This window comes from Nothoprocta perdicaria, unplaced genomic scaffold, assembly GCF_003342845.1.
Source record: "Nothoprocta perdicaria isolate Ctin4 unplaced genomic scaffold, notPer1 scaffold_51, whole genome shotgun sequence".
Lineage (NCBI taxonomy): Eukaryota > Metazoa > Chordata > Aves > Tinamiformes > Tinamidae > Nothoprocta > Nothoprocta perdicaria.
The window spans coordinates 2,447,218-2,464,987 of record NW_020455766.1 but is presented as its reverse complement, the minus strand read 5'-3'; the positions used below and the strand labels follow the sequence as shown (position 1 = coordinate 2,464,987).

The 17,770-nt window shown below is 40.8% G+C and overlaps 1 protein-coding gene across 1 annotated transcript; it reads right to left on the bottom strand.

Moving 5' to 3' along the window:
* Positions 1-459: 459 nt before the first annotated feature.
* On the bottom strand, positions 460-16,761 carry LOC112954856 (lutropin-choriogonadotropic hormone receptor; the record flags this gene model as incomplete). The annotated part of the gene is made up of 10 exons (XM_026048122.1): positions 460-1,693; positions 3,761-3,841; positions 5,718-5,903; positions 6,766-6,840; positions 7,188-7,256; positions 10,794-10,871; positions 10,955-11,029; positions 11,606-11,680; positions 13,830-13,904; positions 16,679-16,761. Coding segments are annotated over 10 exons (2,031 nt in total), but the record flags the coding sequence as incomplete, so codon positions are not given.
* Positions 16,762-17,770: the final 1,009 nt, after the last annotated feature.

Below are 17,770 nucleotides of genomic sequence, written 5' to 3'. Positions count from 1 at the left end.
TGCAGGGAGGCATCGAGCCTAATGCCCCTCTGTTAACCCAGCAATGCCAGCACAGCCGATGGAGGGGAGAGGAAGTCCTGAGGAGGCAGAGAGGCTTTCAATGCCCCAGGGAAGCACATCTGGAGAGAAGGGAGCCAGGCTGCACCACTGCTTTGAGTAGAAGCAGCACCCGGTAACTTCAAGAGCACATKGGAGTCCAGTCAGCTTGGGGAGGTGCAAAGCTCCACATTTGGACTCCCCAAGCTCCCCTCAAAAGACGCATTTTGCCTAACAAGCATCTTCCATATTTACTGCAACAACAAAAGAAAAGGGAAAAATGTTACTGCGAAGCTCAGGACAGTAACGTTGTGTAAGAATTATTGTCACATTTATTTACTGCAAAACGCTCGAGGTACTGCAGCAGGCCCTGGAGTGGTCACGGCTGACGCTGTACGGAGCAGGAGCGAGGGCTGCTCCAGGTTAACTTTCCTTGCGCGCGGCCGCGTCCCGCACCGCTGGGAAGGGCTTCTCGAGGGCGGAGAGGAGCAGCAGCGCTCGTGGCGCTTTGCTGGGGCCGTTTTTGCAGTGGGAGGTGTAGGCGGAGAAGTAGTTCATCCTGTAGAGCTCGGCACGGCTCTTGCAGCAGCCCAGCCTGCTCAGCAGCAGGAAGAAATCCCTTCGGAAGGCCTTGGTGAAAATCGCGTACAGGAAGGGGTTCGCGCAGGAGTTCACCGGGTAGAATAAAACCAGCAAAATCTTGGAGTTGGTCACTGTGATGAGAGGCACTTTGAAGGCGGCGGATATGGCAAAAAAGGAAATGGGGGCCATGCAGGTGAAATCGGTGAAGATGAGGATGGCCATTCTCTTGGCGATCTTGGTGTCTTTATTGGCAGCCACCAGCTCCGGGTTTTGAACGGCTATGTAAATCTTAACGTAACAAGCGCAGATGACAACAAAGGCCGCAACGTTTAACACCAAGACAGTCAATATGTAGGCTTGCGAAAGCGCCGTCTCAACGTCCATGGGCAAGCAGATGCTGACCTTCATGTAACTGCTGACCCCCAGCAGGGGCATGGYGGCGATGGCGATGGAGAAGAGCCAGCCGCCCAGCATGACGGGCACGGCGTGGCGCAGCCGCAGCTTCCTGTCGAGCCGCATGGCGTAGGTGATGGTGTACCACCTCTCCACGGTGATCACGGTCAGCGTGAACACCGACAGCTCGCTCGCAAACACCGTGAAGAAGCCGGCCGTGCCGCAGCCGCTGCCCGTCTGCCACTCGATGGCGTGGTTGTAGTACTGGCCGCTGGTCTGCGCGTCCACGGCGGCGATGAGCAGCAGGTAGAGCCCCATGCAGAAGTCGGCGAAGGAGAGGTTGCACATGAGGAAGCGCGGGACCGTGAGCTTGTAGTGGCTCGTCAGGAGGACGAGCAGCACCGTGAAATTGCCGGCGATCGCCAGGAGGTTTATAAACCAGATGAGGATTCGGAGAAAGCTGTAGCCCAGGATGTCCTCGCAGGGATTGAACGCGTCTGGCTCYGGAGTGCACGTGAGTATCTTCGGTTGACAAAAGTCATACTCAAAACCTAAGGCAGCCATTTCGTCCTCGTCAAAAAGAGCTGAATAGCTGTAAGGAGAGGCTTCTTCGTCCGCTGCCAACGAGGCCGTGTCCTTTTCCAGTGACCACAGCGATGCGTTGTAAGAGTCATCCCTGTAGCTGTTGAAGAACAACCCCACACAAAAAGTGAATGGCTTGGAACTATCTGTTACGTGTTGCTCGCATTCTTTTATAAAATACACCGGATGAAAGWTGTTTTAAAGCACATACTTTCTAGTTGTGTTTCTACAGAGTGTTTGCACCCAATGAAGCCTGGTAAGGATGGCTTCTGCTTGCTGGCAGACTGGGAGAGCAGAAGAGGCCACAGCCACTTCCAGAGCGATGCTCTCTCAAACCTGGTTGTAAGTGCTTTATCTGGATTGCTTTCTAGGTGAGAAATGCTAAGAAATTGCAGGTTAGCAGTATTRTAAAGCGAGTGGAAGTGCATGGTTAACTTGGAAGAATATTTTGGTGTGTAGGGATATATGAAGGTTAGACTGGACACAGGGCCCTGACGGGGTAAATGTAGCTTAGATGTGGAAGGGGGAAGAGCCTCGCCGTGCTCTCCACGTGCTGCTCCTCGCCAGCTGCTGGGCCGGCTGGAGCTGCCCAGAAGGATCAAGTCAAATGTAGTATCGGAGACTGGAGGTCCCTGCAGCGGGGAGGGCACAGAGSAGGAAAATCTCCAGAGATCCTCAGGTTCAAAGCCGTGCAGGGCACAGCAGCTCGCTGAGGGGTCACCCCATGACATGGTTAATCTTTAAGTACTGTGAAGGGCACGGGGCAGCACGGAAGGTGCAAGAGCAGCATCTTATGGAGTTTGTCTTCTAGGTCTCAGTGCCTCCTATATACTAGCCCCCTACCCTGTAATTCTTTGACTACATCTAGCAACACAGGTAGAAAAGCTCTTTCACTGTGTTGAGATGGTTGTTAACAAATAATGACAGGTGTTGGTCTAACAAAAGCCAAAGCAGTGAAAGAGAAATGAGTAATTACACATGGTTTTAGGTGTTTAAAATAACACTTTTTAATCTCCAGGTCATTAATAATGTGGAGATAAGCCTACAAAAGGAAAAAAAATTTAAAAGCAAGCACTTATCCTTCTGGTTCCATGCCAGAATAACTATGATTTCACAACTAAACAATCATGAAAATCATTAGTGTTCATTGGGAGAACATGCAGAGAATTGGTAGCTCTGGGTCAATTTAAATACCAGCTTAAAATTCCATCTCACCTGAGTATAGACATTAAATTATTTTTCTGGATCAAGGTCTTAACTGGCAAATGAAGTAGGGCTGCTTCTCAGATATCTTTACTGAGCTTCCCGATTGCTTCTTATCCTAACTGCTTTCTATCTGCATGAAAAAATGCCCCATGTCTTGCATTTGCTTGCTCAGCTTAAGTTGGAAGAAGAGGGACTATGTTTGCCTCTTTATTTATAGACCTGGGCAAGCTTTTTGTCTGTAATGATAGCTCTGGATTTTGAGCCAATTTCTATTGTGGTCCCCAAACTCTTCTGCTTGCAGCCGTTCTGCTTCAGAATCACGACCCTTCTTCCATTGCAGTGACTGCAGTTCTGCTCATGGCCTCTGCTCAGAGAGCTGCTGGAACTGGACTTAGCAAAGCAAACAGCTTCAGCAACTAGTAGATTCAGACTATTAGTTTTGATATTAGCAGTTCTTATTGTCTTGCTTGACACTGTCAAACAGAAGTGTGATGATAGGGAAAGACACAATTAGAGCAGGTAAAACAAACGTATCAAGTCACCAAAGTTCTTATAACTCAGGAACTCCTTTTGTTTCATGGAAAACTTGACACATTCTTTTCTATTAGCGAAAATTAACATTGGCATGTCTTCTTTGAAACACACAGCCACACTTATCTACTAGACATAGGCATAGAAAGTGTCCACATAGGCTCTTAGCTTTCTCAAATACTTAATCACTGTTTTGAAAGACTTAATAATTCACCTGGAAATGACTACAATCCAAGAGATTATTTTGGGGGGGGCGGTTCTGAAAAATTAAGATCACAAATCTTGATTAAATAATAGTAAAATTATCACTGTGCAACTCTTGTAACTTGAACTGTAATAGAAGACATGCTGTTCCACAAAAATGCATATGCAAAACTGCAAAAATAGCAAACATGCTATTTCCAGCTTCTGGATATAGAGAGGTACTTACAATATTTCATTAGCTGATTTCCTCATGGTGCTTTCACACTCTTTAGAGAAGTTGTCAAAAATGGAAAGCAAGGAATTTGGCCTGTAATAAGGATGAAAAGAAAGTTGATTTTCAATGTATACTTCAATCATTCTCAATTATATTCTGTAATATTGTAGTGAAATATTGACTATATTGAAATGGGACAGACTCTCAGCCATTGTAGGTGGTAGCAGCTAAGCTGGCTTCTARAGAAGTACATCTTTTTACAAGTGCTGGAAAGCTGGTCTTATTCTTTTAAAAAAATTGCTTGGAATTTGCTTGTAGACTTCAAATGTAGGAAAAAARGTAATTTGTGAAGAACAAATGAAAAGACCATGTATTTGCTAAAATTTCTAATTTTGAGGCTTTGAAATTATGGGGCATGTTCTCTTCCAAGAAATACCTTTGTCTGACTTCTTTTCTGTGGCAGTAGAAAGATCTTGGAAAAACCCTAAGCTCTTCTGAGTATTTTTTAAGAGAATCTTGGAAACCTATTGAAAGATTTATTTACAGCAAGAGAAATAGTGGTTTAAAATACTAAAATAAACTCCCATCTGATATTTCTAAATAACGAGTTGACAAGAGAAGTTGGGTTTTTTTGTATTTTTTTAGGTGGTGCTATGTGCTGCTTTTTGCTTTACATTCTGTCCAGTGGAGGAAAATCTTGAGAACAAAACCCTACCTTCCTCCTCTTACATGGCTCCGTGGATGGGCACGCCACTATGGCACCCCAGAAGTCTCCAGAATATTGGATTTTAAGACTGTTTCCTTAAGATTGTTGATGCTGGTTTAAATGTTGTGTCAGAGGTAGTAAGACCACCATAGCTCAGTGACCGGATAGCACAGTTCATAGGTGTTGAGGAACGGGATCTAGGACAGGGTAGTTATACTGGGGCAGGATGGCTGTAGGCAGAGTACAAGGCCACAGAAGTGCCTAGTAGGAGACAGAAAYAGGCTGCTCTAGACCTGAATGCCAGCTCAGTAGATATGGAATTACATGGGAGTGCGTGACAGTAGGAACTGCTTGACTCCTGTAGGAGCAGGAACCATGTAGTAAAATAAGTGTACAGAGAAAGTATCTAACTGCTGCAAAGATTTGGAGTCTATTCCTGCTCTTGCAACACAATCCTTACATGATGGCAGGCAAGTCGCACATGAATGTGGTTTCCCACAACTAGCTGCCTAATACATCTTTTCTGTAGTCTTCACTAGAGACCCATAGATTACAAGTGTGGCACGTCCATAGCCTCAGCTGAACTCTCTTGGAGTGGCTTTGGCTGCCTAAAACCAAATGAGAGCTGATTTACTGACACAGAAATGCTAGAAAATTACCCCTGTTTGTACATGATTGATTGTCCCCAATCAGCAAATCCAAAGTTCTTCCTGTGCAGTTTCCAACTTGGAAACAGGAAGAATAGCATTATCTGTTCTTATTTGAAGGGTTTGGAACTGAGCTTCTTCAGGTTGTGTCAGATACTTATTTTGGTAAATGTGTAATTGAAAGCCTGCCATTTCTACAAGGTCATCATATCACCTGCATTAARTAAGTTGCCTAGCTAAAGGCTGCAGGAAGTTCTTTATTTAGGACAACACGCTGTTGACTGTGGTGGAAATACGTTTTCCATTTGCTAGAACTTCTTCCTTTTTTTTTTTTTTTAATTGAAATATGAAGGAAAATGTAAGCCTTAAGCAAACTTAGAATAATGCTCCTGCTGGCAGATACTGGGCACAGGATGACATCCATTTCTGTTCTGAAATAAAGGGAAATTAGATTGCTGGCTTTGGCAGACATCTGTTGTTTGTGTGATGCCTTGTTATGTTCCACAGCTTTYTTGTAACTTGAATAAGGATAAGGTTCTGTGAGCTGAACAAAGCAGAATTGCCATTTTGGAGTTTCTGAAGTACAGTGATACAATACTGTGCTATTTGGGCTTACTTTTCAGTCCTTATATTTCTAAAAGCACAGCAGTGGCTGGGATAAGTTAAAACAGCTTCCAGAAGGTTACTGAATTTATCCAGTGGTGGCAGTCTCTTTAAAGAGTAAGATGATGTTGCGTTTAAGACTTGAATAGCCTCCAGTCCATAACTAGGCAGGGATTCCAGAGCTGTTGAAGAAATATCCCTGCAAAGTAAAGAGAACATTTTCTTTTGATACGTATAAAAACAGCAACAAAGCATGAAGTTGGATAACAGTGATTCAGTTATTCACAAAGGTCTAAATCCATAAAGCAACTTCAACACTGGATCTGCAGCACAGACAGGTATCCTTTCTTTTCTTGTCTGTACTCAGCTRATGTCCAGCCCTGAGACACTAAAGTTCATGTCTGCCTGACTTGGTCTCTACTTGGTACAGGTGAATTCCTGGTTCTTATATCTAAAGCTAATGTCTTCTGTCTAAGCCAACAACTTGGCCTCTTCCTACCCATCTGTCCCAAGAGCTTATTCCAGGGGGTGTTCTTGGAGCGTGCTGTTTAGGTAATGTGAAAGTTTCAATCAAGAATTTAAGTGCTTCTCTATTACATCTGAAGCCCAGTTAGGCAAGAAGCTGATGTTGTCCTGGGGAAATTGAAACACCCCACAATGAGGTTTGTGTCCTAACTTTKCTTGGAAATCACTGTGCATGGATCCAAGGGAAGGTTACTTAGGCCAGGGAAAGACAAATAAGGTGGAGAAATGTGACTCTAGCCAGCTTCACAGTAAGAACACCACCCTAGCTCTTTTCTTTGCTCTTACAGGCTGCTTTAGGTGCTTTAATTGAACAGTTACTAGTTAAAACATATTAATTAAAACACACAATGCTTCATGGCATTGCACTAATATGTCTCACTGGTCTGTAGAAGGTAGGAGGTCCAGTATCCTTTCTAAAGAAAAACAAAAAGCAAGCAAAGACCAAAAACACCCTCCCTTTTCGCTGAAATAATGTAGTTTACTAAGCACAGGGGGGACACCTATAAAATCAGGTAATAAAGTGCTTTGATACTTACAGAACATCTGGCCCTGTGGCCCCCCTCAAGGCGTCGTTGTGTATTCTCCTGAGGTTTTTATTGTCCTTCAGAATTCTGTGGAATCAAACACCATTAACTCTTCTACGCTTCCCTGGGTTTGAGCTACGTTTTCAAGTTTTACACAACTGCTGCTAAGTTTAGAAATTTATTACACTTTAGTAATTAAGAAGAGTTGTTCTTGTAACTGCATTATTTCCAAAGATGATGTTTCAAGAAAAACACAGTAAATACTGCAGAATCAGCMACTTAGTGGCAAAGGTCAATGGCGCCAAAATCTGCAGCTTTCCAGTGGGCATCAGGAAGTGCAAGATGCAGCAGCTGATATGAATGGTGAGCCTTTGAGAGCATGGAATTATGGTTTACTCGTAAAGAAAAATCCTGAGAAGGGAAAACATACTCACAATTGATTGAGCTTTGTCCCRTTGAAGGCGTGACTGTGGATATCTTCAAATCCATTTTTATATAATTTGCTGAGAATAAAAAAAAAATGCATAAGGAAAAGAGATTTGGGAAAATAGAATATTWCATTATTGTACGTTTCAATTCTTAAAACTGTATTTGTTTTAATACTTGAGAGTCTGGCTTATAAAGGACATAGGTAACACTAGCATGGGGTAGGCAAGACTGACATAGTTTTAAAATCATGATAAAATTGCAACTTAAATTCACTAAACACCTTATGCTTAGGAGAACTGGTGTTTCCATGCAGAATTTCCCTGCTCTGAGCAGGTCAGTGCCTGTGCTTACCTTGAACTGAGATCCCCAAACACGACACTATTCCAGGTAAGAGCCTTGCATGAAAAAACTGGATGCAAGACTTCTCTATGAAACAATAGACCTGGATTCTGTGGTTTCTGCATAGGACTCTACCCTCCGAGTCAATGGGCTGGGGCTCGGCTGTGACTTTTCTTTCCATCCTCCCTATGGCAGCAGTGCCAAATTGCAGGCAGCGCTGCAAGACTGCAGAGGTCAGAGAAATCCAAGCTGGAAAGCTGTGCTGAAGGCCAGTGGGTGCTGCTGGATTGCGAATCCCGTGTGGATACAGAAGTCCTGCTAGAGCCCGAGGGGTGGCTGGCAGAGCCGGGGGTGACTCGCTCCTAGCCCAGCGTGTGTTGAGCTGTTAGTGCTCTGCTCAGCACGCGGCCAGGCTTCAGCTGTGCACAGGAASGTGGCTGGCCGCTCGGGGAGACGAGGGGCCCATTGCTGTGTCTTAGTTCCCCATGGGGGGAACCTCAAGGCTGGGCCCACAGCACCTACATTCCAGCTCCTTTCCTTCGCTAGGAGATAAGAGCTGTGGGTCTGATTTCACTGGGAAAAATCCATTTGGGCAACAGGTGGCCAAGTTAATGTTTCCAAAATAATTTGCATATATCTGTTTTCTTTAGTATTCTGCCTTAATATAAAATTTGATGCAGTTTATAAATGCACCCTTTATCTCTACAAATGTTTTCTTGATGCTTTTTCACTTGCTTTTGGGTGGGCTGAAATGGGAAGCAGCAGGGACTGACAATGCAGATAGTTCATGAGTTCCAGTTCCCAGGTGGCTTTGACTATGTGTTGTTATCCACTGAGACCTCCTCAGCAACTTGGGATTAACATATTGTAAGGGCAGCTGTCATCTCAGTCACACTCAAATAGACATTTCATATCTATTTACAAATATAAATCCTGTACCACTTTAAATATGAATTTTACTTCCGATCACACCTCACACTTTCCTATGAATGAATTTACAGTAAGTGCATTACAGTTCCACTGCACTCTAATTTTAATACTAAATCAATGTGACAGCATTCAAAATATGCTTGCTGGATATTAGTAATTTCCTTAAAATTCACCGTGAATATGCAGCATCAATTCTCTGTGCACCCTCTTCCCACATCCAYATGAAAAACTAACTACTGGAAAGACTAAATTAGCTATTAGTAGTGCAAAGTGTTACCGTAGGCTGAATTTACACCTTTATGGATTACTTGTACATCACTAGACCATGCTGCAACAATCAGAATTACTTCAGCTAATTACAGCTAATTACATAGGCTGGAGTTAAAGCACAGCTCTACAATCAGGGAGCTGCTGATTAGGTAGTTCTCTTATTCCTGTTGTGAGTTCTTTATCACAAAACAGTAGGAGAAAAATGATTCGACTGGTTATTTCCCAGCTGGGACTTAGACCCTTCCATTTTATATGCTTTGGGGTTGCAGCAAAATTTTAAGCATCTTTTTCAGTCTCTTGTATATTTTTTTCTTTTTACTTTTAACAGAATCATAATTTTACTGAAGTTATTTTGAGAACTTCCTAGCAGAAAAAAGGCACAGAGGATAACTTTGTGTAGGACTAGCCTTAGGTCAGGTTTATGTCCAGTTCCTCTGACAGTTTGCAAAGGTATTGGTCAATACAGAAAAATTTGTGCACAAATTACTGTCACACCAGCACATCAGCCTGCTGACTGAAGGGCCTAATTTAGTCAACTAGAGCACTTGTTCATGTGCACTGCTAGTCTGTAAAAATATTTGGTGAGTTGTGTGCTGGGGTTTTGGAAAATGAAAAAAAAAATAGAAAAAGGAAAGGCTCCCAGTTTGGACGCCAGCTGCCTTTTAAAAATMAGTCTAGTCTGCAAAGTTTAGCTTTATGTATTTGCCTCCCCATTGGTGTTGGTTGCTACAACACTCCACAGGTGGCCTGATGCTGCCCTCTGTTGCTCAGCTGCTCCTTCCTCAGGTGGCCTGAATGAATCACAGGCACGTCCCGTGGATGGGTGCTTCAGTCTGCATTTTTTGCTGTTTGAGCATTTCTTGGTAGTAATTATTGTGACGCCCATGTACTCCAAAATCCACATAATGTTTTTGCTGTCTCAGCAGGTGACACCTCACCTTGGCTGTCCACTGCTTTCATCTTCCTTGGATGTGATATTTTACTTACCATTAAGCCCACCTGTCTCACAGGTGGCTGTAGCAATGAATCCACTACTTGCTAAAAAGAAAGTCTCAGTGTGGACACTAATAGGAATCAAAGTAAGCTGAGCAAGGGGAAATCATGGTAATAACAAGCATCTGTATTTTGCATGAATTTGTCCTCTCCCTTCCTGCTCTTTGCTAATACAAGCACCCTGCTAACAAATCTCTTTGTGAGAAAGTTGCTGCTATCAGAGAGACATGCAAAGTATTTGATTGTTGTCAAGAGCTTGTCCCTGCTGACGGTGGAGAACTGGGGCAGTTTTTCTCACACAATCAAGTGCGCTTTCTGCCTTCTGAGGGCTTCAGTCCAATATTACTGCTTATTTCCTACAAAATTACTGTTAGAAGCACACATTTTTTTTCATGGAGAAAGGGAACCAGGTGTAAAATGCACCAAATTCTTACATATACATTTTCTTTAGGGCTAAATTGCTGCAAAACCTCCCAAAAGGCATCTAGGGTTAGAATTCCATTTCCCAGCGATGACTGGGGAAACAAAGCACAAATGCAGCATTTCTTTTTTGATTGCAGTGCCAGAGTAGCTAGTGATTGTTTCTGCAAGTCCTGTGGGGACCCTGCACATCTGAAGCTCAGCAGCCTTCCTTGTTTTAGCAGCCAAGAAGCTGGCTCACCCTTCTAGCTGAAGTGTGGATCAGTGGTGTTAGTCTGGTCTATTCTTGAATGTATTAATAGAGGAGACCACATCCCTGAGSGAAAGAGACAGACTTTGGCACATGTAGCTTTTGGAGTTTACGTCCAGATGACAGTAGTTTTAAAAACAATACTGTGTTGAAGATGAGGACTTGGTCTCCTTTTTCATAGTTTCTTTCCTAATTTAGCCTTAAGGAAAAAAATGTGCTCAGAGGGCATCCATAAAAGCTACCAGCTGAAAAGCAACTCTTTACCTCCTAAGCATTTCAAATTTAGCCTGCATTCCAGACATCTATTCTAGAGGCATTAATTTCAAGAAGTTTATAAGGTGAAGCTACTTCCCTCAAACAGAAACATTACCTTCATAGATGGAACTGGAACTATGACTGTTTTACTCACAGTGTCAGTGATTCATTGCTCATCCCTTGGAAAGCATTTCGAGGGATAGTTGTCATACGCAGATTATCACAGAGCTCCCTTTGGGAAGAAAAGTRTTTTTGTCAGCTGCATAGGAACAAGATGGCAAGGCTCATATTGGGTTAGACTGGGTCTCTACTTACAAAATAAAATGAGCTTCTAATGAGAAGATCTGCGTCAGATCTGGAAATTCTCTTATTCCCGTATTACAAATGCTCCTAGAGAAAAGCATAATTGCCACTTACAGCAGAAAGAGTTTCAAGACTGGAATGCGCCAAGAAGCCAACTCTGCAAATACAAAGTTAACTTTAAAGCAAAGCTAACTTTGCTTTAAAAGGTGGGTGAAATACATGATTTTTTAAAATTCAGCTACGATTATTTTTGTAAGACACATAGAAATTATATATGTAGCATTCTCAGGCAGTTTCCTGGAGAAGCTGTGTATGTTGTCTCTACATTAAGCACAAAGAAGAGAATTTTATTTGCCTCTCTTTGCATAGTATCTTGTCTATCTGAAAGCTTTCTTTTAGAAATAAGCACATAGCAGAATTAATTAGCCTATTTTGTTATAGTTTTGTCCATTCCTGGTCTGCCCTGGGTTAATTTATTTTTGGGCCATTAAAAGATCTCACAATTCGTTAACTGCACATTAAAGTTATGGTAAATGAGGCATRTACTTTTAGTGTGCTGCAATGCATGAAAAGCTTCTTTTCTCTTTATACTCCTTTCCGTAATTTGTCTCTTCCTTTAGAGAAAAAGAATACAAGCAGAGAAGGAATAGAAATCTTTCTCACAAGTATTTTAGCYTTGGAAGGTTTCTGAATGCTCCATCCTCAATGTGCAAGAGATTTTTTGTGTTCAAGATTAATCTGTAATGGAAAAAAAAAACTATAGTTTAATCATGATATATTTGGGAGGGACCTGAATTTTGCTAGCAATTGGCCTTATCAGAGAACAGTCAAATGCAGGGTATGATAGAAGGCTCTTACACTGCTAACAGACATACAGCAGTATTAATAAGAAMAACAAGTTGCAATTGTTGAATAAGCAACACAAGATGCTCCTGAAGCAGTTTGGCTATCTATCCCATTTATGGGTGAGAGTTAGCATTTTGGCACAGTCTGCAGGCTCTCTGAGACAGAACTATTATGTTCTGTGTTTGTGGCAGGCCTAATGCAAAATGGGTCTGCTCTATCGTGGAGTTTCAGAGGTGCAAGCACAACACAAGCAAGATAGATAATCTGCCACATTCAAGTTGATCCTGTACTGGGACCTACCGCTTTGGAACTAGGCAGGTATCTGGGATTTAGTTCCTTGCCCAATGCTAACTGCACTGACAACTGTTTTGTATCTTCTTCTTCTAAACCACACACACTGAAATGAAGTCATAGTTGACTTTGAAATCCTGTGATTCTAGGCTAAAACGGGTAAGTAAAACCCTAATTGAGGATTTGTTTCGCTTTGGCAGAGGAACTCGCTGCTGGACTCCGTTATGGGAGTTGCCAGTGCCAGGAACGCTACAAAATCACATGATGATGAATGTGCCTCTAACAGGTGGTCTTGGAGGTGCAGCTGAGAGAGGAACTTGTGTACCTGTGTGCACCCTGGTCCCTGCCCTGCCAGCATACCCTTTGGCATCAACTTGACTTGCAGTTATCTTAGTGATGCTGTCAAGCCAGGAGAGACCAGTTCTTGGATGTTTTAAACTGTTAGGGCACCATGCACATTATGAGAGTGGTGACACAGCACCAGATTCCAGTTGACATTCCACCAGCTTTTTGCTTAGATCTGCAGAAATTGGAGGTAAGTGGAAATGGAGATAAGAAATATTGTTTGCTGATGGCTGCCCTCTCAATACAGATGCGGAAAGCRCTCCTTGATAATCTGATGAACCCATATCTTGGCATAAAGCACAAAGACTCTAGTCCAGTTCTCTCTGCATACATGATTTACAGAATTCATAGGTTTTAGCATATGAAATTGGAGCAAGAATTCAAATCCAAGAACTACACTGAACTGCCTAYCCTGGTTATCTTTTGAAATTACCCTTGAGTGCAGCTTGGGGCAGTGTGAGACCTGTAGAGCATTCAAGATTCAAACATGTCTTCTTGCTAGTCTCCCGTTTCTCTAGCGGCCTTGTTTAGTTTGTTGTTTTGGAAAATAGGCAGCTGACAAGCTCTCTATGCMCAGGAATACATCAGGCCAAATCCTTTATTCCTTAAACCCAGCATTGATGCTAGCGGGAGCTGGACACAAGAAGAGCTGGACAAATCCGCACCTCTTGCTTATGTGAGCAAATAATGAGCTTCAATGTAATTCACTTATAATTAATAATAATAAAAAAGACAGATTTGTCCTCACTCAGCTCCATCATTTTTAAGCCAATCACTGACTATGCGGTGTGGGAAAAAAACTAGGAATAATGCAGTAATRATGTACTGCATCAGATTTATAGTTTCCAATTTCACAAAATATTTCAGAGCATTCTCCTAGTCAGTGCTTGCTCTCTCAGATGCCTGTGCTGTACAGTTCAAGTTGAAAATCAGTACGTGTTCTGTTTGAGTAATATTTTARCACTCAAAAGAAGAGCCATGCATACTAAACAGATGTATTTAAATGTTGCAGGGCTTTGAAAAGTAAAACTTCAAAAAAGAAAGTGACATCTTGCAATTTTTCTCTTCTGTTGTCATCTCAAATTATTTTTGTGCTTAGACGACTAGACAGTGGCAGTAGAAGCAGACACAGAGCTCCATTACTGCCACTGAGCTCACTGAAGGCAATGACACTCTATACAGATGGATGTCTCTGCATGATTCAGATCTCCAAGGCTTGACTTTATAAAGTGTTCCCTATTTTTTATGGTACTTTGGAGAGAGATGTTTCTCATCATAGGTCTAATCCAAAGCCAGCTGAAGTAAGACAGGAAGACTTGGTCCAGGAATACTTCTCTGCAGACTGTTTAGTCCTTGGGGATACTAAATTACAACATGAGACTTTTTTTTTTAAGCTGATACTTACATTTCAGACAAAGTGGGAAGGTTGTCAAATGCACTCGCTTCTATTCTTTCTAGGGAGTCGCTCTGAGAGATTTCACTGTAACAAAAAAAGCAGACACAAAGCAATATATTAGTGGAAGAAATACCAGMAATCAGTTCTCCATTTCATATTTTTCTTTTGTATATGTTTGCTAAAAACCCAAACAATCCTTTTTTTTGCAGCAGCAGCAGCAGCAGTGTCAATGTCTCACCACAGAAATCTTGAGAACCTATTCCTGTAGGGATTGAGAGTGATTTTTTTTGCAGTATTAACCTTTAAACATGCCAACTCTTTTTAATAACTATCTGCATAACAGCCTATCTCCATTTTTCTCAATAAATTGTAGATCAGACATTGACTTGGGGCCAGAACAAAGATAAATAGAGTGAGTCCAAGCCCGCAAGCCTGTTGCTCATATGATTGGTCCCATTTAGTGGYTCTTTCTGCATGAGCAAGGATGTAGATAATGTTTATTATTCTTCAGATGCTATTAAGACAGAGCGATTGTCATCTACCCCACAGATGTACAAACAAATGCACAAATTTGCATTCAGCACGCTGAATATTTTTTGTTTTAAAATGCTATTTTCATTACATATATGCAAGCTGGTAGGAAGYGACTCTTCATCATTAGAGTAGTTAGTGGTTTAGTATTCTTGAAGTTCTGACTTTTTTTTTATTTGAATTAGAATTAGAATTACAATAAGAGAATTTCTATAGAGGCTGCACTGTGCTATGAAGACCTGTAGGAAAAGATGACTTGATTTTTTCATTTGTAGTAGTAAAGAAGAATACATATAGAAATCATATATGGAATATGTATTTACTTCTTACAAAGAAAAAATCATGATTTTTCCAGTAATCAGATAAATTCACAGGTGGATTATTATTTTTGATATCGCAGTAGATATCTGTGAATGAAAAATGCATGTTGAGCGCATGGCSTGCTGCCTGCATGATCTTCTAAGACCCATGAGCTTAGTGTGAAAGGGATGAGACACTGGTGACTACTCACAGGACTTGAGGTGAAAGATTTCTCCAGGCCTGGGGTATAAATTGCTGTCCTTCCAATTGGTTCCTCCYACCTGCTACTGCCTTCCCATTTGCCTCTGTCTAAATGCCTTGTGTCAGTGAGACAGAATAATTTAACAGGTGATTTACAGTTGGTGATGAGTTGCCATATACATGATTTAAGAGGTTTATAATTAAAAAGTATGCATTTTTCAAAGTAATACTGAATCTCAATAAAATTATGAAGTGTTATATAGATTTACTTCAGCCAAGGACATTGATTTCTATGCTCTTAACTTGGAGATAGATTAAAAAGACATAGAAATCAATTAAATTCTCTTTGTGGAAGGGAAAATGTCAATGAACAAAACATATTTGCTGTGAAGATGAGGTTGTGCATACAGCTGGGAAAGGTTTAGCATGAAATCACACAGGTAAGAAAAAGTTTGTAGACTTACTTGGGTTTCCCATCTGAGAATGTTAAGTTCTTGTTAATCATTAGGATAAAAGTGAATGTAGGAATATGGTGCCTTTGGATTGTACTATATTTAATTGCAGTTGAATACACAAAGACCTAGTTTATTTTGCTTTCTACTTGATAGACCTGCAGAAATCCACAAGTCTACAATTTGACCACTTGCGTTTAACCAATGAACATGAAAAATTACATTAATCTAGTTGAATATATTCAGGTTTTTGCATTAATCTTCAAGTCCCTTCCTTCAGGAARTGCAGAAGGTTTTTCTTTTTACTAATTTTTTTTCTTGAAGAGAAATTACTTAACATTTAATGCATATTTTAACATCTGATATACTATGTGCTTTTTATTGGTGAAGGCAAGTCTAAAAAGTGCCCCTAGAATAGAAGCTGGCATTGATTCTGTGGGAGTTCATCTCCTATTCCCAATTGCACTGTTTTGTTATGAACATTTTTCTTTAGTGAACATCCAATGCCAGTAAAATAAAAAATTAAAAGTAAAAGGAGGTTCAAACCTGCCATCTTTTGGTTGGAATAATGACAGTATATGGCAAAATAGGTCAGCTAAACCTTCTAATCTGACTCTTTGTTGCTTCCTCTCCCTTGACAATGTATCATTTTATATCAAAGACCACGAATAATGATGCAAATGTTAAAGCCTATGTTTACCTTGCAGTGTGTACTCAGTACTCATAATTAATTAACTGGAATTATTTCTGATGGAATTTAAACAAATACAAATGTTTGGAAGCTTCAGGTGAAAAACCCTAAATTATAGCTGCATAATGATTTTTATTGTATTTTGAAAGTTTAATATCATCAATAGGGCTAAAGACATGATGTATGATTTTGTTTTTCTTCCCAGATGTGTGCTGTTGTGGATGCCGAGCTTTATCTCTTGGTGCAGAACAGCAAAAAAACTAAACAAAAACAAAACCAAAACAAATCAAAAAACTTACTTGGGCATTACATAAATATATAATGACAGAATCCTGTACCATTCATTGCAGCGATAACATTTTATGATAAATTCCTATAGTCTTTACCACTCAAAGTGCCTATGATCAATTATCAAATTATATCCAGTCCTCTGGGAAATGATAAATGTTATCTTCTGTAACTTAAAAATAACAGGTTTTCAAAGAACCTTCTATATTATACTGCCTAGAAGAAAAAAAATGACTATGTTTATGCTTCCCCAGTTTGTTTTTTTTTTCTCCATGAGTATGTTTTAGCAACATATTTTCAATTATTTCAAACTTAGATTACTTATGATGGGGGTTTGTGATGGAATTGCACACAAGAAATCAATGATAAGTCTATGGAAAACATGGTCAACTTACATGATGAAGGCATCTCTAAGTCCTTCGAAGGCGTGTGAAGGGATTACTTTTACAGGGAGATGAGTAAATGATCTGCAAAATAGAGACAAAGGATTTTAAAGCATAGGGTTCCTCTTTTGTTGGAGAGGAGAGGAGAGGAGAGGAGAGGAAGAGAAATATCCCATAACAGGGCGTAGAAAAACAAAACAAAACAACAACAACAACAAAAAAAAGGTCCTTTATTATTTCAGCTACAGTTCTTTGTACCTTTGGGTCCAGATCCACGTGATCTTTGTGGAACTCCGTGAAATATAGGGAAATATTGGGTCATTTCCCTAACTGCACAATGTTGAGATTTATCACAGCCGAACCAATAATAATCACAATCTATGAGACAAATGGACAGCCAGAGGGAAGCGAGGGGCTACACAAACAGCAGCTACACGCAGGAACTGAGGCTGCTTAAAGACAGTTCCTCAAAAAAAAGTGGCTTTTACTGAAAACTTCCTGTTACTTTACAGAGTGTACTTGTGTGCAGCCTCTGGACCGTGCGCTGCTCTGAGCATCACTGTAACTCTGCGGGTGGCACCAGGACTTCTCCGGCAATACCTGCCATATGCACCAGTGCCAAAAGATCCACATCAGGCCTGATGTGCAAGTGTGTTTAAAAAATCTCATCAGTGTGGTTTACTGATTAAAAGCAAGAATGTGTTTTTCTTTTTAATTTTTGTAATTACGCTGTTCTCACTGAAAAGCTAATGATTTGGAAGGTAGTTCTAATTTTTTAACACTCTACATCCCAGCACTTTTATAGGCTCAAATATCTAGCCGTGACCACACTCTTGCTGATAAAGGCCTTAGGAAAATATTTAACATACTTCAAGACATTATCTTTGTGCAAAGAGATAATTCTTCTGTTTTGCTTTTAAATTAATAAATTCAGAAAAAAAAAAAAAATAGTTTCCCATCCTTAAAAACACTCTGTCAAGGTCTTTGGCTAAAATGTTTCCATGCTGTTTATAAACTTTACTTTCTTTCTCTATTGTCATAATCCTTTATAAGAAGAAATTTGTCTTGGAGTTAAGAATCTGGGTATGCTGCATTGTATGTATA